The sequence below is a fragment of the Mauremys reevesii genome, linkage group 9, assembly GCF_016161935.1.
Source record: "Mauremys reevesii isolate NIE-2019 linkage group 9, ASM1616193v1, whole genome shotgun sequence".
NCBI classification, from domain to species: Eukaryota; Metazoa; Chordata; order Testudines; family Geoemydidae; genus Mauremys; species Mauremys reevesii.
Genome location: NC_052631.1, coordinates 101,110,065 through 101,135,212, shown reverse-complemented (window position 1 = coordinate 101,135,212; position 25,148 = coordinate 101,110,065). Strand labels below are relative to the sequence as shown.

The window sequence follows — 25,148 nt, the reverse complement described above, 5'->3', positions numbered from 1 at the left end:
GGGGCAGCCCCGGTCCCGCCGCGCTCGTCACGGCCGGGCAGCCCATGGGGGCGGGGGGCGGATAAAGGGCCCGGCCCCGCGGCCGCCGCTCACTCAGGCCGGGGAGCGCTCGGAGCCGGGCTCATGGGGACACTCACGCCGCCCGCCCGCCTCTGCTGCGGGAGAAGGAAGGTGCGAGCCGGGCAGGTGCAGCCGGGGTGGGGGGCTCGGAACCCCGGGCAGGTGCAGCCGGGGTGGGGGGCTCGGAACCCCCGGGCAGGTGCAGCGGGGGGGGGGCGCTCGGTGCCCTGGGCAGGTGCAGCCTGGATGGGGGGGCGCTCGGGACCCCGGGCAGGAGCCCCGAGGCACCCCGGGGAGCCGGGTGTCCCCCCGAAACACCGGCAGCGCCGGGGTCTGGGCTCCGTCTCTCTCCCCGGGGCTCCACGTTTCGGGTGCGGGTCTCTGCCGCCCGCGGGCTCTTGGCCCAGGTGCTGGGAGCAGCAGAGACGCTCCCAGCCGGGCCCGCGGTGACCCCCCCTCTCTGCTCCCCCAGGACTTCACGCTGTCGAAGGGGAAAGATGCCCCCGCGGGGCAGAGCGAGGAGCACTCGGAGCGCGGGCACTGGTCCAGCAAGACGGACTATCTGCTGTCCATGGTGGGCTACGCGGTGGGGCTCGGCAACGTCTGGCGCTTCCCCTACCTCACCTACCAGAACGGAGGCGGTGAGTGCTGCTGCCCCCGGCTCCCTGCTCCGGGGGGGGGGGGGGCTGCCGTGAGCCCCCGCGGCGGGGTCAGACCCGCTCGAGCCCCAGTCTCAGAGCCAAACACCCCGGAGCTGCTGGAGAAGTTGGGAGTCAGATTTGAATGAATGTTACGCTGGTATCAGCCTTTATCACCGGCTAAATCCAAACCCTGGAAAACGGGGGGTGGGGGTGGGCCCCTCTCTAGTTAGAAGTGGATCAGGGCGCTAGGAAGGGAAGGAAAATGTGAAGTATCAGTTCCAAGCTCCTCACCTGCCAGGTAATGACGCTAGTGTCACTGTCAGGAAAGGAGCTGAAATACCCCTCGGGTGGGTTATAACTGCTAAGAGAGACCCCGCCCTGAATGCTCAGGTACTGAGGGACCAGCTACACTCGTTCCTACACCTGCTTTCTACAACCAGCTCTCCGTATAACTAATTCCTGTGTGATGTACCGGAGTAATTGGAGTCTAATATCTAAACTGTATGGTTACATTTACCTACATTTGGGGTATTGCAGACTATGTACTACGTGTCTTTTATGTGTTTTTAAACAAACTTTGTAGTATCTGTGGATAATCTAAGCACTGTACTGGGGTGGGCAAATTTCTTAGTCCGAGGGCCACACCTGGGCATGGAAATTGTATGGCAGGCAATGAATACTCATGAAATTGGGGATGGGAGTGTGTGTGGGGGGGAGGGCTCTGGGGTGGGGCCAGAAATGAGGAGTTCAGGGTGCAGGCAGGAGCTCCGGGTTTGGGGTGGGGGCTGAGGGCTCCAGCTGGGGGTGCGGGCTCTGGGGTGGAGCTGGGAATGAGGGTGCCAGCTGGGAATGAGGGGTGCTAGAGGCTGCTCTAGGCTGGGACAGAGGGGTTCAGAGGGTGGGAGGAGGATCAGACCTGGGGCAGGGGGTTGGGGTGCAGGAGGGACTCAGGGGTGCAGGTCTGGGCGGTGCTTACCTCAAGCAGCAGCATGTCCCCCCTATGGCTCCTAAACAGAGACGTGGCCAGGTAGCTCTGCACGCTGCCCTGTCTGGAGGTGCCATTCCTGCAGCTCCCATTGGCTGCAGTTCTCAGCCAATGGGAGCTGCGGGGGCGGAGCTTGGGGCTGGGGCAACATGTGGAGCCCTGTGGCTGCCTCTACATGTAGGAGCCGGAGGGAGAATGTCGGGAGACACATGCAGTGAGGCAAGCCCCAGACCTCGCTCCTCAGTGGGAGCTCAAGGGCTGGATTAAAATGTCTGGAGGGCCAGATGTGGCCCCTGGGCCGTAGTTTGCCCACCCCTCCACTATGCCCAGATATACAGAGACTCTTTTCTCAACCTGTGTATTATATAATTTTAACATTAGCTTTAATGACATTTTAACCCCATTTAGCACTTAGTTAGTAATGTCCATATGAGGCTCTCCAAGCCAGGAGAATACGATAAGCTTCCCCATCAGACAGATGGGAAAACGAGGTACAGAGAGGCTGTAACTTGTTCAGACTTATGCAGTGAGTCAGTGGCAGAACCCAAACCAGAATCCGGGTCTCCTGACTCCCATTCCAGTGCTCTGTGGACCAAATCTACTGCCAGGGTTCGGGATGGGTAACCAGCCAGAGCGCAATATTCTCAGCATTTGGTAATTCCTGAGGCCTCAGTCCAGCAAAGCATTGAAACACGTGTGTGAAGCTTCAAGTTAGTTTGACTGCTCATGTGATTTACACCTACCTAAGTGCTTTGCTGGCCTGGGGCCTGGAGACACTATTGTCAGTGCAACAGGACTAGTCATCTGAGAGAGGGTTACTTGTGTGAGTAAGAGTTGCAGGACAGGCTTTAAAGCTGTGACCTGAAATAAATGACACACCTTAGAGCAGCGACTCTCAAACTGTGGGTCGGGACCCCAAAGTGGGTCGTGACCCTGTTTTAATGGGGTCGCCAGGGCTGGCTTAGTCTTGCTGGAGCCCAGGGCTGAAGCCAAAACCGAGAGTTTCAGGCCCGGGTGGGAGGGCTCAGGTTACAGGCCCCTTGTCTGGGGCTGAAGCCCTTGGGCTTTGGCTTCAGTCCCCCCTCCTGGGGTCGTGTAATAACTTTTGTTCTCAGAGGGGGTCACGGTGCAGTGAAGTTTGAGAACCCCTGACAGAGCCGATTCTGTTCGTTGTTAATGACTGTTTCTGGTGTAAATGTTGAAGGTTACACTTATCCGTACTTCACAAAGCTGCACTCCAATTAGAAACCCTCCCACACTAAACGGGGCTGCCCAGGACGGGCAAGAGGGGCAATTTGCCCCAGGCCTCGGGCCCCGTGAGCCGCTCCGCGTTTTTGACGGCACTTTGGCAGCGGGCCCTTCCCTCGCTCCGGGTCTTTGGCAGAGGGTCCTTCAGTGCAGTGGAAGACTCGGAGTGAGTGAAGGATCCACCGCTGAAGTGCTGCCGCAGCCTCGGAGCGTCACCCAGTGAGTACAAGCACCGCAAGCGGTGGGGGGAAAAAAAACCAAACGTGATCGGAGGCACTTAGGCTGCTCTACCGCTGCCACTTCATTCTTCGGCAGTAATTCAGCAGTGGGTCCCCCTCAGTGGGAAGGCCCTGCCGCCGAATTGCCACCGAAGACCCGGCCCTGCCCCAGGCCCCCTGAATCCTCTTGGCGGCCCTGACACTAAATGATGCTCAACGCCTATTTATTTTAAAGTGGCCTATTTTAAAGTGGCCTCCCCTTTTTTACCTGGATTAAAACTAGTTTATCCCAAACAAAGACTAAGAATAAAGGTCTCTAATCTATTCACTACAAGGTTACATTCCATGGGTGCCTTGGCAGCGCCTTCACAGAACACGTGACTGGCTTTACCTGACAAATCTCTGGTGAATCACTTGGCTGAATGCAGAGGCGGGATAGACAAACTTTGGCCTGTCCTGTGATTTGTGGAGGTCTGAGATTCTATTTCAGGTGGGAAAAGCAGGTGTTTAAGTTAAATGCCTTAGGGCCCAGTCCAACTCCCACTTAAGGTCAATGGGTGTTTATATTGTAAGTGCGACACAGCCAGATTATGTAACTTTGCATACAGACATTTGAGGATAGATATATGGAGTACACGGTGGCATTTGTGGCATACATCTTTTATTGGCATGTGTTTGGCCTGGTTGCATTACTCATGAGTGATGAAACAGAATTCTAGTCCAAAACGAATGTTAATAAAAAATCAGTATATCACACTGCACTGTCATGTATTTTTGTATATGGAACAAAACAGCTATTCGAGGAATATTTTAGAAATTAAAAAATATTTTATTGGGACTATTTTTTGTATCCTTCTGCCTGTAAGGACAGGTGCCTTCAGCAAGGCACATATGCATTTGCTTAAATTTAAACATGAGTCATTTGCTTGAATTCAGTGGGGTTACTTACATGCTTAAGGTTAAGCATGTGCTTAAATATCTTGCCAAACTGGGTCCCTAATTTATCTTAAACCTCTTTGTGCTTGAAGAGAAAAAGTAGATGAACAGCTGCATGTGCATGAATATCAGCTGTCTTACCGGGCGCTGTTTCTCTCTCACACTTATGCACTACAGCAAATACGAAATGCGGGTCCTTCTCATAGTACAATAGGTCTCAGTAATGAGAGGCGCTGGAAGAATGTATGCAGTGGGGGGCTGAGAGCCATTGAACCAAACCATAAACCCTGTATATGATGGAAACCACTTCAAACCAGGGGATGTGGCAGCCCCCAACCCCCCTATTTCCAGCACCTATGTCCCTGACCCCAGTTTAATGTGGAATTTAGGAAAGCATTCATGCAAGTGGCCAGCTGAGGCTCTGTATCAGAAAGGAGTCAGCCATATGAAACCATATGAAACAAATTACAAACGTTTCCATGTTCTAGCCATTCTAACAGTGAGTGCAAATCACCACTGAAGAAGGTGAAGAAACAGTTCCTTTCTGTTTTAAATTTAAAAGTATAAACTACTGTAGAATGCAAACAAAATCAAGAGTACACACAGCCAGATATCGTCTCCGTCTTCCTGACAGAGCAGTATGTGTTGGACAGTTTTTTATCCTTATTTTCACAAAAGAAAAGTTGTGCCATAAAAATTGATCAGTTCTAAGTTCCAGAGCCTAGCAGGGTGGCTCAGTGCTGTCCGTGCCTGTGGCAGTATGAGGCAGCGCTGCAGAGGAGAAGCAGCTAGAGGCATTGGGCAGTGTCTAAAATTAGTGTTTAAGGTTTCTTTTGATTTACTGTTATTTATATATGATGGGCCAGATTGAGCTATTTTTACTCATATGGGTAGTATATGGCTCACGCTGAGCAGCCCCAGGCTAGTGAGTACACACAGCAGATTCTAATTATCAGTATTTATATCGCACTGTACATTTGCTTGGCACCTATAGAAATAAAAAAGAAATGTAGTCAGGTTTTTGATAATTCAGCCTTTCTATGTGTGTGTGAAAATCCAAGGTGCAAATAACCATGGATGCAGTTTTGAGCCCACATTGATTTGCAGGTAGAACTGACGGAATGTGGAAGTCTAAGTACCTGATTTGTGAGGGCAATACAGTGAACATTTTATTTTGCTTAAATCATTAAAATTCAAATTAATTTTTTATCAATAGTTGGTTTTATAAAATGTTTATTTTTAAATTACAAAATCTAAATCTTGGGCTGAACTTCGTTACAGTGTTCCTGTAAGCAATTACTGAAAGTAAAAAGCAGGTGGGGGAAACCAGATAATTTTAAACCTTTCAGATATATGTTATGCAAGTACATCTGTTCCCTTTTATTCAAATATTAAAGGCCCACCGTTTCGCCTTGAGGTGGGCTTTTAGTTCTGTGCCTTGAATCTTAGCCTTTTAAATAAGTTATTCAGAGATCAAGCCACCTCAGCATCTTTCTGACCTACTGATCTTTTCCCGTGAAACATATTTTCAGTTGTGGCCATAGGCACAATTCGTAGGCAAGCCTGAAGGTATATCAGGGATCTATGTGACACAAGCAAACATCTCTGGATAGACAAGGTAACCAGGCAATTGCGCAGCCTGTTGTTGATGAGAATCATTGTGAAAGAAGTAAATAAATGTGAACTTTATTTTACATAACAGCCATGCTTATGTTACTAACCTTACCTTTACTGGAACCTGGATCAGACCACCAACGAGTAATTACCCCTTTCCTCTGCAAATACTGTTTGATTTTACAGAACACTGTCCTTAAAAAAACATTCTGTACAAAATAAAAACCACTTTGGTATATTTGCATCTGTGGCTATACAAAAGGAGCAGAATTGTGCCGGTATAATAGGTTTTTCTGTTTTTCCCAGGTGCCTTTCTAATACCCTACGCAGCTATGCTGGCATTAGCTGGTTTACCTTTATTTTTTTTGGAATGTTCCCTGGGGCAGTTTGCCAGTTTGGGGCCAGTTTCTGTGTGGAGAATATTACCAATTTTACAAGGTCAGTGACATTAGTTTTTTATGTATAGATCTTCTTTTGTTGCTCTAATAGTCAAAAGCGGATTAATAATTTCCCCATAATGCTTCTGGCTAGTGTCATAAATTAGACTCTAGAGTACCGTACATGGTGTGTCGTGCCATTTCATGGATGGCCAAACTGAGAGGGCTAGTATATACTGCATGAGAGGCAATTGAATTCATGGCACTATATGTGATACATCAGAAGCAGCAATTTTCCAGAGCGTCAATGTAACTTTATTGTTTCTCATTTACTGGCTATGTCTTCTCACTCTATCTGCTAAATAGGGGTCTGCATGGGACATGCAAATCCTGCATTTAGCTGCTCAGATTGGCACTTGCACGTGTAAAGAACCATTTTATGAACCTACGTGCCTATGCACCTGGCCTCTATTCCAGCAGTGTGGTCTGTGGGGCACTGAGCCTGCTGCAATCAGAGACATCCCACACACATGGGAATCAGGATCATGGGGCAAATCCCACCCTTATTTGCATCCATTCTGCTCCAACAAGGCTGGACATAAACGAGGGCATCATTGGGCCTGCATGCCCTCCTGACCACCCCGCTGCATTAAGATAGGAACAAGGAAATTACATTTTAATCGTATTAAGAGCTTTATTTGCCTTTACTGATCCTGTGTATTAGTAGACAATGAAAAGGGATTATGTCCAGGCATTTACTGTTCCTTGCCAGTTTCTGCCTCAAAACTCACCAGAAACAACAAGGCACTGCACACAAGCTTCCAAAATCTGCTCAAGATGAAAAGAAGGATGGATCCAACCCAAAGGCGGTTGGGTCTATAGAGATAGCCAGGGCTGTGTGTGTGTAAACACATATGTCATATATACTCCCCGAGATCATTAGAAAAGGTTTGGTAGGTTGACCTCAAACTCACAAAGTTCCCTTTGACAAAGGAAAAGCTGCAGTGTCCTTGCAAACCACCATTTTATGCTGCCTTTTATTCACTGATGCAATTAGCAATCGCAGTGAGATCTCTACAAACGATGCAATCAGCTCCAGTTTCCTTTCATTTTGTTTCGAGACACCCAGACCAAAATCCATTGAACTTCAGGGACACAAAGTTTAAAACCTCACCCAGACTTCACAAATGGCTCTGATTTTTCTACACGGCTGGCCCAAACTCTGGATCCAAACCCCCATTTGGGATATTCAAAATCTGGATCCAGTCCCTAATTTTGTGGCTACAGCCCATCTCTATGTTTGTTACTGTCCAGGGTAAAAGGAATGAAGGTCATTCTTCTCCACTGATCTTCTGCTTTTCCACTTAACTAGCACCAATATTTTCCACTCCCATTTTCCTCTGTTTAACAGATTTCTTTTAGCGATGCACCCTCTCTTTTCCCTCCTGTCTGTCTTCTTCACCAGTCCTTTCTTCAGCTGCAAAGAGCTGGACATGGTTCCCTTCAGCACATGATTCATTGCTCCTAGTATTGGCTACAGAGAGTGACGTGGTACATCCCCCCTATCTCCCGCTCACAGTCTGTTGGCACCGTTTCCTTCTTTCCTGGTAGTCTGGGATCTGATTTCATCCCCTGCCCTAACTGGACTTCCCGTAGTGAGCTGGCCTGGTTCTTTAACACTAGCATGGACTCTTGGACTAGCATGGGGTCGTTTTCCCCTAGCTCAGTGTGGAATGCAGGAGACTCTCCCTTACTTTACCAAGTTGTTTATATTCATCTTTAAAATTATGTAAATAACCTAATAAATTAGCCTGAATGATCTTAGTTTTACAGCTAGGAAGGATCAGTAAGGTTAAGCTGTTAGTTTATTTACACACGCAAGTGACACGTCTTCGCAGACTTTAGCTGCACTGTGCCTATAGAAATCAGCTATGTCCGAATTTTCCCTTCAGCACCGGACTCCCCTCGGTATCTGAACCAGTGCAATCTGGTCTCCTCTCTTTGGCTTGGACCGCCTTGGAGCAGATGTTGTATTCTGTTCTATTCTTATTCTGCATCTTCACCCTCAGCTGGGCCACTCCACACACTAACATTACAGACTCATGGACTCTAAGGCCATAAGGGATCCTTGTGATCACCTGGTCCAACTTCCTGCACCTTGCAGGCCACAGAACCTCACCCACCTACTCCTGTACTCCCCTAACCTCTGGCTGAGTTCCTTTCTTCCTCCTGCTGCACTACGCTGACCCTTCCTCCCCTACATTTTCAAGGAGGTGTGTAGCATTGGGATTGGGCGACGATATTCCCTACGGCTATTAAAATGTAGTGTGTCTCCCCCACCAACTCTTCAGCAATGCTGAGGCTTTTTTTGTTTATTGCAATCTGCAACCTGTAAATGCTTCCTCTCTGTGCACGTGTGGAACTCCTCTCCCAAGCTGGCCGTGAATGAAGAGTGCATTGAAATGAACCATGCTCATTGTACATGTGCTGGGAATTGATATATGCCCAAGGTTTATTCACGGGGAATTGTCTTTGCCTGGTGTATGTACCCAACAATACTGTGTGATCCAGGGGACAGTCAAATAATTTCTAGGCAATGTGGAGGAAGGGTAGAGAAATGTGGAGTTCACTGAAGTTAGTGATTGACGGTCTCTTTATACTGTGTTTGGGTTGGATGATGAAACTTCTGCTCTCTTTTCTAGGAGTGGGAATCACGATGGTCATCATCACCACCTTGGTGACGGTCTATTACAATGTTATCATTGCCTATGCTCTCTACTATCTCTTTGCCTCCTTCCAAAGTGTACTGCCATGGTCGGACTGCTTTGCGTGGGCAGATGAAAATTGCAGCAAAACACCTGTAGGTACGGTACTTTTAAAATAATCCAAACTATTACTAGGAATAATTCCACTGCTTCTGTTTCCCAGTAATAAACAAAAGGCATTAAAAAGGGCAGTAGGGGGACAATTAGTCGGCCATAATGCTGTCTGGAAACCTTACCTTGAGAACCAGTTGACACCTGGACTGATCTTTCTATCTGCCTGTAGCATTTGCCCATGTGATCTGTTGGGAACTAGAATGACTCCTCCTCTCTGCCTTTCTGCCCATCTTTCCTTCTTCCCTAGAATAACACATTTCTAGACTGGTATAAAATCACCAAACATCCCACACTGCAATTTCCTTAGTGCTTCGTGACAAAGAAATGGCCGTCCTAATGCAAAAGAAATGCACACCTAGTGCATTCACCTGGGGTTCTTCCAAAATCCTTTATCCTATGTGTGTGGCTTTGTTAACACCATGTGTTGGATGGACATTGGCTTCATGTCTCATCATGTCTTTAGATACTATTTCCACGCTATTGATTGCCTGTGTGCATGCATGATTTAAAAATTGTAATTTCCCATCCCCCAGCGAAGTTTAATAGTTTATCACAGACTGCAGTTCTGACATATTACTTAGCAGTTTTACATTTATACATTTCAAGGAGATTCTCATTTAAAAGACTAATAACAATGTTTCACCCCATATTAAAAGAGTGCTGGATTGGTATAAAAGTCAGACAAATTGCCCCAAAATTCTGCACTACAATTTCACCAGGGTTTCACGTCAAGTAAATCCTCTTGCTGATAGTGCTCTTTACTGCATTGATCAACTCTTGTTTGGCTTAAATTGTAGCCAAGAGATTTGCAGTACATTTTGAAGAGAACTAGGAATAATGCCGGTCTGTTCCCATCAATATGATATGGGGTTGCTATAGATGAGTGTGAACTGAAATACTGGATCTGGCCCTTACATTATCAAAGAGTTGGAAATCCTAACTGCACCCAGGTCTGATTTTTGCAAACGTTTCCTATCTTTACGTTAGGCCAGCCAGGTTCCCAGAGCTGGACACACCGGATCTGGGAGTGTTTGGGTAGGGAGCCAAATCCACATCTGAAAGTGGTGGCTGGGGTCTGTTTGTAGTTACCACAAGAAAACACACTGAAGCCATAACAGCATGAAAAAGGCACTCAGTGTAATCAGTCTGTTTCTGATTTCACCACTGAACATTAACAACCCTTTCTCTTTTAGTGAGTGATTGCAATACGACCTTATCAAACGGGATAGTCATTCACACAAACTACTCGTACGTCACCAGCAACAATCTAACCTGTCTCAATGGCAGCTTAACGTATAAACAAGTGCAACTTCCCAGTGAGCAGTACTGGAAGTGAGTATACGGTACCACCTTTACATTGCTAAAATCAGTATGTGCTGGGTGGGGTTTGGGGAACCCCGTGGAACTCAGACCACTCTCTAGAAACAGCTTTGGGCCAAGCGCATGGGACTGCAAACTAAACCTGAGCACTTCTGTCCGGAAACCATTAAATACTGAATCGGGGTGACACGTGTAACACAAGTCACAGAGAGGCACAAGAACAAATTTATAACTAAGAAATAAATAATAAAATTGAGGAACTTTTCTCCCCCTAAAGCCCTGAACATAAGGCACGTTCTTTATCCCAAATTAGGATGTTGAAAATATGCAGCCAGTCCACTTGCCTTTTATAGACCTGTCATTACAGAACACTTTCCAGGACAGGCAAGTGTTCATAATGTGCAGGTGTCTCACCTGCATACCCCACACTTAGGTGTATGAGTCACTGCTGCCTGATGGTGAATAGAGTAATAGGCCCTGCCAGGGTGTGCATTAACATGCCATCAGTTCACCTGGGGCCAGAAGCTGCATGGCTCCAGACCCCCTGGAAGAGTGTCACTCGTGACTCAGTGCTCACCGTAGCGTGGTTTGTCGCTGTGTCCGTCACCCAGGCACCTGGAGCTGCACAAAAGCCCATAGCACAAAGGTGTGTTTCTCCTAGCACGACCCCACTGGCCACTTGCTCCTTCACTTTCTTTACCATCCTCAGCTGGTATAAATAACTGTAACTCCACTGAAGAAAATCTGGCCCTAAATTGGAATCTACCTGCTTCCATTTTTATAATGGTAATTGAGCTGCAATGAGTGGAAAGACTAGCCGAGTTGTTGGAGAGGTGGTGTCCTCCAGCTCCTCTCAGCCTGGCAGCACCGGGCTCATCCTTTCAGTTAACAACCCGAGCTGGCTCTGTGCAGTAAGGTTCTCGTTTTAAAAACAGCACAGTCGTGTCTATACGCCTACTGAGCGTCAACCCGAGGCAGGGCTGAGAGGAAAGCACTGGTTTCTCTTTGAAGCCTCCAAAGAAACCAGCTTTCCCGTCACTCCCAGCCTGGCCCGCTACCCGGGAAGTCAACGGAATGGAAGTACTTGCTTGAAATCAGCAGATGGTTAAAAGTTGAAACGGACACATTGAAGAGCCCAGCTGGGAGGCGGGGGTGGAGCGGGGCTGACAGGCTGTGCACCAATGGAAGTTGATGCATGGGTGTGACATCACCAGCTAGACAGACATGAGCATCCCCTCTCCAGAGGTGGCTCTGGATAATCAGTGGGGCTCTTCATGCTGGCAGCTGCCACGCCCTGGTGCAAGCGACGCGATGCTGATCACGGTGTCCTGTGCTTTCAGTAAAGTGGCCCTTCGGCGCTCCAGCGGGCTGGACGAGACGGGTGAAATTGTCTGGTACTTGGCCCTCTGCCTGCTCCTATCCTGGCTGATAGTCGGAGCTGCATTATTTAAAGGGATCAAATCTTCAGGAAAGGTAAGTCGGGAGGAACCCGTGCTAGGTTTCTGGGACTGATCCTGCTGAGAGACGATCCCAACTTCAGTGGCAGCTCAGCACCTGGTGGGGTCAGGCCCTGATTCACTAGCCCATGACACAGGCAATATCTGACTTGGCTGCTGCTGTTTGATCATATTTTACATGACACAGATAAAGCACGTGGGGCCTGATTCTGCCACCCTGACCCGAGCTCAACGGTCCCTTAGTCCACCAGGAATGATGCTGTTGGGGCTTTTTATGATCACGTGAGAGACATCGGCTGAGTTCCTGTTATAGCCTGGTCTCTTGTGAAGCAACACAGACTGCACGCGTGTGCACACACACACAGTACACACACACACACACACTTCATGCGCACGCACATACACTTCATGCGTGCACACACTGCACACGTGCTCGCGCACACACATGCTGCCTGCACGCGTGCACACACTTCACGCGCACACACGCACACACACACTGCACACTGCACACGCGTGAACACACACACACACTGCACATGCGCGCGTGCACACACACAATATGCCTACAGATTACCTACGTTTAGCCTGAAAGCATGGGCCCGATCCTGCCGCTTCCCGCTGCATTGTAAAGTCCCGTCTCTGCCAACGGGAGCCCTCCAGGCTGTAGTCAGGGACTAGGCGGGAGGAGTTTTTTTCAGACTCAGGCCCGCTGAAGTCACGTGACAGCCTCCGGGCTCTGAGTTCATCAGTCAGTCCAGGCCCTGCAGCTCAGCTGGACAGAGAGACGTCACCGCACCGCAGTGCTCCAGCCAGAGGGGCAATGTCTGCTGGGTCGGCCTCGCTGGTCCTCAGGGGATGTCTAGACTGTAGCTGAGGAGTGACTGCAGCACTTGAGACGCTGGCTTTGATCTCGCTGGCTCCCGTGACAATAGCAGAGAAGCCGCAGCAGCCTGGGCTGTACAAGCCCACCCCTGGCCGTGGGAGCCTACGCAAGGCTAGCCCGGCCTGCCACGGCGTCTCTGCCGCTGTTATTGGAGCAGGCTGGCTGAAAGCTGGCTTGGGGCGTGCTGCAGCCTCACCTCTGAGCATTCATTCATAACCCCAAGTCCTCCCATCCAGCCTGAAAATCCCCCTCTCCCCAGGCCATGAGAGCCGGAGGAGCCGCTGGGGCTAAAGGGGCTCCTCTCCTGCTTTCAGCCAGGGGGCCACTGTTACTCATTTTCCTACGAGAGGCCCGGCCCCCTTGCCTGGTTTTTTGACTCCCTGTTCTTCTCTTGTTCTTCTTTCTTTGCTCCCATAGGTTTCGCCTTCTCCCTGGCTCCTCCACTTCCTTGCTCAGTCCCGTCCCCCATCCCCCATATCTGTCTCTGTCTTCCCACCTGGATCTCCGCCTCCCTGCACCTAGCGAACTTGATTTTCTTTCCCTTCCTCCCACGTCCATCTCCTTCTCTCCTTGCTTCCCCATCACTTTTCTGTGCCTCTCACTCTTCTCCGCAACACAATTTCCTTCCCCGTCTCCTGTCTCTTTGGGCCATACCAGCTTCCATTCCAGCCTCTAGTTCCTTCCTCCTCTTAGGGGTCCTGGGCACTGGCTCTGCTTTTGGCCTATAGGCCCTTCTCTCCCAGCATCAGAACAGGCGTGTCCCTTGGCAATTAGAAAGAGGCTCTTGGAGCCGGTGCAGCCAGTGTGTTGTGGTGCAATGCTACAGCATGATGCAATGCTATGGCAAGGCAGAACCAGCTAATCTGCCTCAGTTACAGAGGTAAACGACAGTGAAACCTGCAGCAAGCGCCACCTCCAGAGTTGTTGTTGTTTATTTATTTGTACTGCGGTAGCACCTGGGAGCCCCAGTTTATAGCCCGTGACCCCGCTGCGCCATGTGCTGTACAAATGCAGGAAAAAAGAAGGTCTCTGCCCCAACAAACTTACAACTCCCTTTGCCCAGTAACTAAATCTGCTCCCCCAGTTTTGTAGTAAATATCCCACTGCTAGCCAGCTGGCTTGGGCAGGTCCTGAGGTGCTCACTGGGACAGGTTGGATGAGGTTTGTTTGCCATTGTCGTGCACAGTTTATGAATCCAGACTGGTAATTTGTAGAGATGAACCAGGGAACGGTCACGTCCAGACTTGAATCCAGACTTTTCCAGCCCAGAGATGAATCCAGTGAATGGTTTGTTTGGATCCAGAGGTTTGGTTCAGGCCCTTTCTGGTCATTTTTATGTAGCGTTTCCCCCCAAGCCTAAGGCTTCTCCCTCCATTTCTCTTGGCAGGTTGTTTATTTCACAGCTCTCTTTCCATATGTTGTCCTCGTTATCCTGCTTGTGCGAGGTGCCACCCTGGAAGGGGCTCGGAATGGCATTGAGTATTACATTGGAACACAGTCCAATTTCACAAAGCTGATGGAGGCAGAGGTGAGACTCAGGGGTGGTTCTGAAAGCATAACATATTTGTGTAATTGCCAGCTGATCTAAGCAAGCGATCTCAAAGTTTATAAAGGCTGGCATGTGGCTCGGTTTCCAGAATACAATAGCTTCCTTCTTAACCAGACAGACTCCTCTTATCCCTCCCTTCCAGTGATGATGTAAAATTGGATCCTGCCTTCCAGAAACCCATCATTACAGCGAAACCCTCTCTCCCCATCTAGAGCCCATTTATCCAGAAAAAGGGCAAGTCTGCCGCATCATTTGAACAAAGAGGGGTCTGGGTAGGGTTGTCTGCTATCACAGCTACATCTGAGGTTTCGGTGTTACCATCCTCCGTTTTTCCGGAGTGTGTAACTTTACTCGCTAGCCATGGACGTACCCTATGGCCCGGTGATAAAGTTCTCGCCATGAAAGTGAGTTTTAGGGCTGCCTGCTTTGGTTCGCATGAATTTCAAGGCATTTTATCTGCAGGTTTCATGAGTGTTTGAGCTTCCGTTTTTGACTGGTCACCCAAAACTGTGCCTTGCCTTGGAAGTTAGATCAGGGCAGAATAGGGGGTGGAGAGCAAGGGAGGAGACTTGCTCCTACATTGGATCTTCTCTGAGGTTCTCTCCAACACCAGCTCCTGTTTGAAGACCCAAGCTCAGGTGTGGTTCTTCCTAGCATGCTCTAATAAAGGCTGGCCGGGGGCTGGGGACAGCACTTAGAGCCTTGAACACTCAGCTGTCCATCCAGATCTCACCTCTGTCACAGCGATGGCTGCTGCCATGTTATTGCTGGTTGGTGTCTGGTATCGTTTGGTTCTCAGTGGATGGGTGTCTGGTGCACATCACCTGAAATGCTGGTGTAACCCGAGAGTGCCTCCCCTGTCACAGAGGCAGTTCTTCCAGGTCCCCGTCTGAGGAGCACGGGTGGGACCGTGTGTGTGGCAGCTTCCACCATTGCCAGCCTATGCTGTCTGTTTTATTTCTATATTGGTGTTTCTATGTTGTTCATATCTCAGCGCCTCCCAGACACATCAGTGAATTACATGTCTCCTCGCTCCTGTGCAGTAGGAAAGTACTTTCCTCACCGATCTGACCTACTGGGAAACTGAGATGCAGAACATTTAGATGACTTTGCCCAAGGTCACGCAGACGGTCAATGGCCAAAGTAGTAATAGAATCAAGATCTCCTGGGTTCTGGTTCAGTGCCTTAAGCACAGACCAGCCTTCGTGCCCTCTGGATAGGAAACGTCACTCCCCGGGTTCATTGATATGTGACACTTCTCACTAAAATTCCGTAACATTATTTAAAAAAAAAATGCAGCACCCCTTACAGAACACACCTAATGGGTTAGAACAAGTATTTCGGGGTAAATAATGTAATAACCTACCTCAAATTATTTCTGTTTTAGGTTTGGAAAGATGCAGCTACTCAGATATTCTTCTCCCTGTCGGTGGCCTGGGGGGGCCTGGTCGCTCTCTCCTCTTACAATAAGTTCCATAACAACTGCTATTCCGATGCCATTGTTGTTTGTTTAGTAAACTGCCTCACCAGCGTGTTTGCGGGATTTGCGATCTTCTCCGTTTTGGGACATATGGCTTTCCTGGCAGACAGACCCGTCTCTGAAGTTGTAGACTCAGGTTTGTTTGATAGTCTCACTATTCATCACAAAGTCTTCTTGTCTGACACACTCTTGAGTTGTTTTCTAAACCGATTTAATCTCCGCTGCTCTGACCGTAGTTTATTGGTGCCAAGCACTTTCAGCGTATAGAGGTTTGAAAGAAGGAGGATGTTCTGTCCTGGTTTTCCATCACTAGTTGACTTCATGTAGTCCACCATAAGTCAATGGAACTTCTGCTCCTAAGTCACTAAGGAGCTATTGAAAATCCCACCCTATGTATCAAGTGTATCTCAGCTGCTGGGCAGGAGCAGTGATAGATTGATACATACGGTAATAGAAGAGGACATTTAAAAAAATGAAAATACAGGCTTGATATTGATTCTATTTGTCCTATTGCATCAAACATGTTAGTAAATCTTCCAACTTATAGGTGAAATTCATCCCATACACAAGGCCTGTGCACAGTTTAAGTCCCCACTGAAACGCTAACAATAGGGCTTAAGTGGTTCTAAAGTAGCACACAAGCCTTTGGGACGACCAGACCTTCTCACCAGGGGGAGTTTCATCTCTCATCTATTTACCAACCCTAAACTTTCCTGTTTTGCTATTGGGATACTTTCTCATTCAGGATCTGCCTGTAATATTAGCCTATTCAAAGCTGAATGAAAGTAATGAAATGTCATTAGCATTTTTCCGCAATCCTATTCAACCACAGCTAATAAACCTGAGCTTTGATGAAGTTTGGTTCAACAATTTCAGGCTACATCCTGCTTTGGTTATAGTCAGTAGCAAAACTTCCATTGACTTTAATGGTGTTGGATTTAGTCTTATATTGCCCAACCAACACCTGACTTTGTATGCTAAGTTCTGATATAATTTCCCATTATTTAAGTTTAAGAGAAATGAGTCAATTTTGCACTGACTGGGTCAGGATGATAACGTATCTTCTCCTCCTCTATTTCAGGGTTTGATTTGGCATTTGTTGCCTATCCATCGGCTCTCTCCAAATTACCAGTTGCCCCTCTTTGGTCCTTTTTATTTTTCTTCATGCTTTTACTGTTGGGGCTCGACTCTCAGTTTGCTTCCATAGGTGAGTAAGACATGACATTAGAACTGGGTCAAATTTGTCAGCTGATTTCCCCTCTCTCCCCCCGCAGACTTGGAATAACCAAAACATTTCAAGAATTTGTGTCAATTTCAGTGACCCTCCCCCGCAACCCTTCCAAAAATCAAATTTTCGTTTTGACATTTTCCAGATGAAACATTTTAATTTTTCAATTTCCAATGACATGTTTAGAAATTTCCTTCAATTTTATTTTGAAGTAATTTTAAAACGCTTGAAAATTTCAGGTTGAACAAAATGTTTTGTTCAGTGCAGAATTATTTTTTTTTCAACTTTTCAGTTTGCTGAACATGTTGAAATTTTTTCATTTCAAGTGAATTGAAGTCGACAATTATTTTATTTATTTATTAACTTATTTTCAGAAGAGCCAGTGAATGAAAAAATCAGTTATTCACACCGTTCTGCTTAAAATAACAAAATGCTTCTTGGTTAGTGTTAGCTGCATTTCTTCATTTTGCTGCCTATGTGCAACAAGTAAAATTCTCTCTTCCCCTGCAGAAACAGTGACAACCACCATACAAGATATGTACCCCAAGATGATGAAAAAGATGAGGGTTCCTGTAACCCTGGGATTATGCATGCTGCTGTTTTTTCTTGGTCTCATCTGTGTCACTCAGGTATAACATTAACTCTTTGTTGGCAATGGGTTTAATTATAGTTCAGCTGGTGGGGGAATTTGTACAAGACAATACAATCATTTCCCCATGTGACAAGCAAGGCTTGTGTTTCTGTATTCTGGGAGAGGTGACCTCCATGCCCCCAATTCTGCAAACACCTATGGAAATGCTTAATTTATGCATACAAGAAGTCCTACTGGCAGTATTTGCAGAATCCAGTCCTCTGAAATGACTATAATCTTTTAAATGGGAGCCTTTGTCACCTTATAATTTGTGAGCTGTTCTTTTAGTGTCTGTGAGCCGTTAATTTAATTTTTTCTTCGGTTCAGGAGATTAATTTGTGTAATCTTTGTGTGTAACCCACACAGGGAACTTCTGGGTCTTTGTCCCCCTCTAGTGGCTGGTGCATAACAGAGAATAAAAGTCAACTTCAGCAGCCCCACTGCTAGTGTTACTCCTTTAGCTCAATCCACAAAAGCTGATGTTATAGAACCCAGGGTCCCAGATTCAAACCCTGCTGTCCTGTTATCTGTGTTTTTATATGTGCTTTGTTATTACAATAGTGATGAGTATGCCATCAAATGCAATTGTCTGTGTTAAATATAAATATTTAAATGAAATAATGTGCAATGAATGAGATATCCACCTCTGGGAAACGGGTTTTAAATAAAAACCCAGACTGAGGTTTAATTCAGTTGGCATGAGCGCCTCGTACTGCCATACAAAAGGTAACTAGCTACCTCTTTATTCTTTGTTTTTCAGGCAGGAATTTACTGGGTGAACCTAGTGGATCATTTCTGTGCTGGATGGGGGATCCTTTTTGCAGCGGTCCTGGAAATAATAGGCATTAGCTGGATTTATGGTAAATCACTGACACTGGAAAATCAAGCTGTGGCAATGCAAATAATCCCGGTCATATCACAAACATAAAACCAAAACATTATACAGGAAAATGTGCATAATATCTCAATGGTTAAAAATATCTCTTGTTCCAGATCATTAGAACATCAGAACGGCCAGACTAGGTCAGACCAATGTTCCATCTAGCCCAGTACCCTGTCTTCTGACAGTGGCTAATGCCAGATGCTTCAAAGGGAATGAACAGAACAGGGCAATCATTGAGTGATCCACACCCTGTTGTCCACTCCCAGCTCCTGGCAGTCAGAGGCTAGGGACACTCAGAGCGTGGGGTTTCATCCCTGCCCATCCTGGCTAATAGCCATTTCTGGACCGATCCTCCAGGAACTTACAATGATAAGGAGCAATGCATCCATGCTTCGTAGCGCTCCCCACACTTGCTTTCTGTGCATATAAAACCCATGTTCTAGACCCGATCCTACAGTGCACTCTTTGGCCATCTTTCCATAGGAGGAAACCGATTTATCCAAGACATTGAAATGATGATTGGCAAGAAGAGCTGGTGGTTCTGGCTGTGGTGGAGAGCATGCTGGTTCTTCGTTACGCCTGTTCTCTTGTGTGTAAGTACCACGGTCGAACTACTTTCAATTTTTGGCCAAGAACATATTCATTCCACCTTGAACAGTTTCCCTGTAGAGATTTGGGGCTGCCCCTCTGAGCCTGCTTTAAAGCCAGCGTAACAGGCCAGCTGAGGATTCTCCACGTGTGGTAACTCAGCCGCCATCCTTGCATCCAAGCATCCCTCCCTGGGCACAGGACACATGGCTGCTGCCCTTGTTCTCTGGCAGTGCCTGGCCAGTGCCTAGCAACTCAAGGGGTAAGGAATGCACAGAGGGTTACCGGCATCGCTAGGAGCCAAAAGGCCATTCCTGGAGATCAGGCTAATGGCAACTAAGTCATTCCTTAAAGTGAGAGCAACAAGGTCTCCATATCTCCTACACTGCCCAGTAGGAGCTGAGTGGGGTTTGCTGCAGCCCTAGGGCTGGTGTATGGCCTTAGCAGAAGGGGAAATGTTTCAGGATCTGTGTGGACCTGAATGTGGGGCGGGGCAGGGAGCTCTCTGGCATTAGTTCCCTTCCCTGGAGAAGCTGACTGATTTCTGGCCAGGGGGCAGGTTCTGGCCCCCAGCTCCCCCACTGGTGTATGGGGCTGATGTTTCCAGGGATGGTGCCCAGCCGCTTCCCTCTGTTTGTCACATCCCCTGGCTCATCCCGGTTTGGGATATTGGAATTTCCTGTGGGATGGAAATTCCATGTTCGGACCAGCTCCAGTGCCCTGCTGAATAGCTCTGACTTTTCCAAACGTGCTCCCAGCCAGTTCTGAATCTACCATCCATCTCATCTTCCTCATACGAAGCCCCATGTATCAAAGGCCTTACATGGAAATACTCATTCATCACTCTGGAATTTCTCCTCTCAGTTCCCACCCTTTCTCTGCCCCACATTCCTGATGGACTTGATTGGGCTACTAAATCCCTGACACAATTCTCCTGAGGCCAATGGCATTACACCTGGGACGAACCAGCCCTTTCACCACATTCCTTATTCTCCAGGTTCTCTCAGATCATTGCTACTTTGTGCTCTCATGTGCTTCTCATCTTTCATATGTGCAAAACAAAACTAAAACCACACCTGCAACTGTGGCAGATCCCTTTCTAGCAACAGCATTATCTCTAATCTCTCTAGGATACCCACGAGGAAATGGTCAGTGTAAATATCTTACCTGGGCAGGAATGTTCTCCAGAACTTAACTCAGCATTCTTTGTCCCAATCCTGTAAACACTCGACTAGTGCACAGAGGTACAGTGAGCTGGCCTTCCACATCCTCAGAGCATGCCTGTGCATGGACCAAATGTGTGAGAAATGTGCCTGCCGAGTTATGTGGATTTCCGAGCAACACGGGTGTTTAAATATAAAAAACCACAGGAAGTGTGTGCATGCAGGTCAATGGATACTTATCGGTCAGTAGGGGGCGATGCATGATCATTCTTATTGCCTGCCCACATTTGGAAACAAAGCCCTGAACTGCAAGCCAGAGACTGCATACAGAAAGCACCTAGATCTCTGTCAAAGCAGCAGAGATAAATAACTTGGAGATAAATTGGTAAATTGTGTGTTCTGTAATCAGTACCAATTGCTCTGAGCTTTAGTCAAGTTTTCTCCCTCTTTTTTCCAACAGGTGATTTTATGCTGGTCTTTGGTCACATTTTCGCCTCCCAAGTACGGCTCAGTCGAATACCCTGCGTGGGGATCGGCCGTGGGCTGGTGCATGATTGTCTTCTGCATCATCTGGATTCCCATTGTTGCGATTGTAAAAATAGTGAAAGCGCAAGGAAACCTGTGGCAGGTAACGGTCTAAGAGAACAGCTGGAAGGGGGCCACGGGGTCAGCTGCCCTGACGGAAGTTAATGGGGACACTCACCGTGACCTCACTGGGGGCAGGATCCGGCTCTGACTTTGTACGTTAATCAGACAAACTTGTTGGATCAAAACAAAGCCCTGGCATTGCCAGAGGTGAATTTGGCCTGACTGGTTGTCATACGAAGGTAATGAGCAATTCCCTTGGCATTTCATAGTCATTTGGCAGTGGGCAGTGTTTCCCTGTGGTACGGACGTGCAGTCTGGCCTGATCTTCATGGTCTCATTTACTGCTTCCGTTGTCATCCCAGTGCTGAACTATGCAATTTCAAACCTACAGTCGGGCTCGCATCTTCACTCGGGCCACATCCCACTGTAGTTAATGAGGGTTTGGACTGAGGAAGAGACAAAGTGGGTGATGGTGAGAGAGACAAGCTTTCAAGGTACACGGAGCTCTTCAAGCCTGGGAAAGGTAGTGAGAGTGTCACAGCTAAATACACAGTCCAGCCGATAATTTAGCATAAGTAATTAGCACATATTCTGAGGGACCATTCAAGGTGAAATGGCCCATTAATATCCCTGCTGTCATAGGACAAAAAGGAGAGGGGAGTAGTGGGTATAGATTGTTGTAATAAGCCATAAATCCAGTGTCTTTATTAAGACCATGTTTTTTAGTTTCTAGCAAAGTGATTAATTTAAGCTCCCAGGCTCGTCTTTTAAAGGTGTTGGTGCAGATTTCCCTGGAGGATGAGGAGTGAGAGGTCAGATGTAGAGTGATCACTTTGGGAAAAGTGTTCACCCACAGGTGACAGGGTGTTTTTGCCTTTTATCATTTTCCTGTGAGAGCTCATTTGAGAGTGTAGTGATTGTTGGGCTTCACACACAGAGGTGTAATTGGGCATTAAATGCACTGGATGAGGTACACCGCACATTGCAATAGGCTTGTGTAGGAGCATGGATCTTGAAAGGTGCGTTGTGGGGTGATGACCATCATACCAGTGGAGATGTGTCTGCAGGTTTTGCATCAATTGTTCTGGCAGGGTCTGGTGCCGCTTGGAGTTGGTGTGTCCTAGTCTGTGGGGAGCTTGCTTGTGATGATGAGCTTGGAGAGGCTGGGGGTTGTTTGAAGGCTGAAGAGAGGGTTCAGGAAATATTTCTTTCCAAATAGGGTCCCCATTGAGTGGGGGTGTAATTGTTTGTTGTTACCCTGTATGGGTTCCAGCGTGGGGTGGTGGGGACAAGTAGGGGTGTGTGGTTGGAGGGAGAGTCTTATTTCTGTATTGAAGCAGGTTCTTTCAGGGGATTTTGGTGGCCTGTTCCATGATGTGATCTAGTTCTCAGGTAGAAAGAATGAGGAGTACTTGTGGCACCTTAGAGACAACAAATTTATTTGGGCATAAGCTTTCCTGGGCTAAAACCCACTTCATCAGATGCATGGAGTGGGAAATAGAGTAAGAAGATATACATACAGAGAGAACACGAAAAGATGGGTGTTGCCATAACAACTCTAATGAGACAAATCAAGTACGGTGGGCTATTATCAGCAGGAGAAAAAAAACTTTTGTAGTGAGAATCAGGATGGTCCATTTCAAACAGTTGACAACTTCCTACTGTATTTTCCACTCCATGCATCTGATGAAGTGGGTTTTAGCCCACGAAAGCTTATGCCCAAATACATTTGTTAGTCTCTAAGGTGTCACAAGTACTCCTCGTTCTTTTTGCTGATAGAGACTAACACAGCTACCACTCTGAAACTTCTCCAGTAGAGTGTCCTTGTTTGGTGAAGGCAGTTTTAAATGTTTTAAGGGGTATTTCCAGACTTTTTCCTGGAAGAATATTCTGTGGTATCTGAGCACCTGGCTGTAGGTAACAGATCTCTTGGTGTGTTTGGGGTGGTTACTGGATCTGTGAAAGTAGGTGTGGTGACTAGTGGGTGTCTCGTATACCCTTCTCTGAAGGGTTCCATTGTCGAAGCTGATCACGGTGTCCAGGAAGTGGATGCTAGTGTGGGAGTGCTCCAGAGAGAGTTCAATGGACGGCTCATGGTTGTTGAAGTGGTGGTGGAAGTCTATGAGGGAGTTTAAGTTGTCTGTGGAGAGGATGAAAATATCATTGATGTATCTCTCATATATCGGATAGGCCAGAAGGGACCATCATGATCATTTTGCAGGCCACAGAACCTCGCCCACCCACTCCTGTAATAGACCCCTAGCCTCTGGCTGAGTTACTGACGTCCTCAAATTATGCTTTAAAATCTTCAAGTGACAGAGAATCCACCATTTACCCTAGTTTAAACCTGCAAGAGACCTGTGCCCCATGCTGCAAATCCCCCCTCCCCCCAGGCTAAGTACCCTGTAAGCTGTTCGGCCACGCAGCAGCCTATCTAGCACCACGCAGGACCTGCCACGCCCAGGGCAGGCACACCCCTCCCCTGGCCCCCACCTAGCCCGGCCCCCAACCTGCCACGGCGCCCCTCCCCCAGCCCCAACTCTGCTGTGGCCCAGACCTGCGGCTGGGGCAGCCCTCCCCCGGCCCGGACCTGCTGGAGAAGGGGCACCTATCCTGCAGCCCAACCCCAGAACTGCCACTGCGGGGAGAGGCGCCTTTCCCCCCAAACCCAGGTGCTGCTGCAGGGAGAGAGAGCTGGGGGGAGTCCTCGCTGCAGCCCTGGAGCACCCTCCTGCACCCCAAACCCCTCATCCCTGGCCCCACCCCAGAGCCCGCACCCCCAGCCAGAGCCCTCACCCCCTGCCCCCAACCCCCTGCCCCAGCTCTGAGGCCCCTCCCACACTCCAAACCCTCCTGGGGGTGGGGTTCTGCCCCTCTAGTGGCACCGAGACCACTTAGAGCGTGTTCAGTGAGTCTGCTCTACAGCCTTAGCTAACAGGCAGCTGGCTTTTAGCTCATGCGGGAGAGGCTCATGCACTGAGGTCCCAGGTTCGATCCCGCCCGACGACCGGGGTCTGTCAGTGTTACACTAGCACAAGTCCATCAACCCAGGCACTTTTGCAGCATGAGCTTTAAATGCAACTGAACTTACTGGGCACTTGTGATTTGTAACCAAATACCTGGATCGCTTTGATTTTGAACCCGAGGTGGGGGGTTGAGGCAGCGGGGAGGTCGGTGTTTAGATTTCTCCCCACTGTTCAACAAAAAATGACTGAATAAAACATGGTGAAGAGAATAAAAACACGCAAAGACATCTCAGCAGCTGGAAATTAAATCCCCTTTGGCGACTGTGTTTTTTGCTTCCCAGCGTATTGTGAGCTGCTGCCGGCCGGCTGCTAACTGGGGTCCCTCTCTGGAATGCCATCGAGGCGAAAGGTACAGCCACATGGTAGATCCCCACAAGGAAAGAGACCAGGAGATCCCCACCGTGGATGGCTTCGTGCACAAGCTGGAATGAGACGCCTGTCCCGGGCTGCATTATTTTTAACACAAATGTATTTTCTTTTTGTTTAATGTTGGAAAATAGTGATCGGAACTATTGAAAGCTGCACTATTTATTGTTAGCTCTGCCTTACAGGGGGGAGCAGGTCATGGAGTGGAGAGGAAAGCCCAAGCCCACAGACTGGGAGGGCAGGAAAATACACTCCAGCCTCTCAGAGCGTAGGGACTGGGAGCAGTCCGTAGGGCCCCTGGCCTGCAGATGCTGCTATGGGGGGATGTGTTCTGGTGCTCTCCTGCACAGGGCTCGAGCCACAGGGCTCTGTGCTGGGCACGTACCAACAAGCCACGATCCTGACGCACCTCCCCGCACGCTCTGTTTTCAGGAGCTGGTGCACAGCTCAGGCTGACGGCACGCAGAGGGGCTCTCTGCTCAGCAGCCCAGTGAAAGTAAATAATTGCTGCTGTCTGGGCCTTGCTCAGGCTTCTCAGGGCTTGGTGCTGAGCAAAATGTGCGTCTGTGTTGTCTGTGTCTCTCGATGTTGAGGGGTGACAAGCTGCCTGGCTTATGAGGCTAGAATGTGGCAAGGCAAGTTCCCATCGATTTATCATTGTTTCCATTGGAATTCCTCAGGGGTCACCTTTTGGTACAGTGTAAATACAGTCAGCATCCACTTGTCTGGTCCTCTCAACCCAGCTTCCTTCGTGCTGAACTCAGGGTCGCCCGGTGGGGGCGGGGGGGGGGGGGGGGCAAGTGGAGCAATTTGCCCCAGGCCCTGCAGAGGCCCCCATGAGAATATAGTGTTCTATAGTATTGCAACCTTTTTTTATGGAAGAGGCCCCCAAATTACTTTTCCCCAGGCCCCCTGAATCCTCTGGGCGGCCCTGGCTGAACTGCAGTAGAAACTTTCACCCTGCAGTTTTGGTCCGTCTGTTCTTCCTGCACCATGCACGGCTTTACCCATCCTTCCCTTCTCTGCAG

The 25,148-nt window shown here is 48.3% G+C and overlaps 1 protein-coding gene across 6 annotated transcripts in view; it reads left to right on the top strand.

Moving 5' to 3' along the window:
* Positions 1–24,887, top strand: part of SLC6A14 (solute carrier family 6 member 14) — a 48,715-nt gene extending 23,828 nt beyond the window's left edge. For 2 of the 6 annotated variants that reach the window (XM_039489055.1, XM_039489054.1), the window contains exons 2-12: positions 8,782–8,943; positions 10,152–10,290; positions 11,619–11,751; positions 14,006–14,146; positions 15,555–15,783; positions 16,729–16,854; positions 17,386–17,504; positions 18,267–18,366; positions 18,873–18,982; positions 20,601–20,768; positions 24,036–24,887. In XM_039489055.1, the coding sequence (XP_039344989.1) occupies positions 8,796–8,943; positions 10,152–10,290; positions 11,619–11,751; positions 14,006–14,146; positions 15,555–15,783; positions 16,729–16,854; positions 17,386–17,504; positions 18,267–18,366; positions 18,873–18,982; positions 20,601–20,768; positions 24,036–24,185 (1,563 nt within the window). In that variant the 5' untranslated portion in view covers positions 8,782–8,795 and the 3' untranslated portion in view covers positions 24,186–24,887. Of the gene's footprint in view, positions 1–106; positions 172–532; positions 702–6,008; positions 6,141–8,781; positions 8,944–10,151; positions 10,291–11,618; positions 11,752–14,005; positions 14,147–15,554; positions 15,784–16,728; positions 16,855–17,385; positions 17,505–18,266; positions 18,367–18,872; positions 18,983–20,600; positions 20,769–24,035 lie in introns of those variants that run through there. The other 4 variants (XM_039489051.1, XM_039489050.1, XM_039489053.1 and 1 more) reach the window with 4 other exon arrangements.
* The last annotated feature ends 261 nt before the right edge of the window (positions 24,888–25,148 follow it).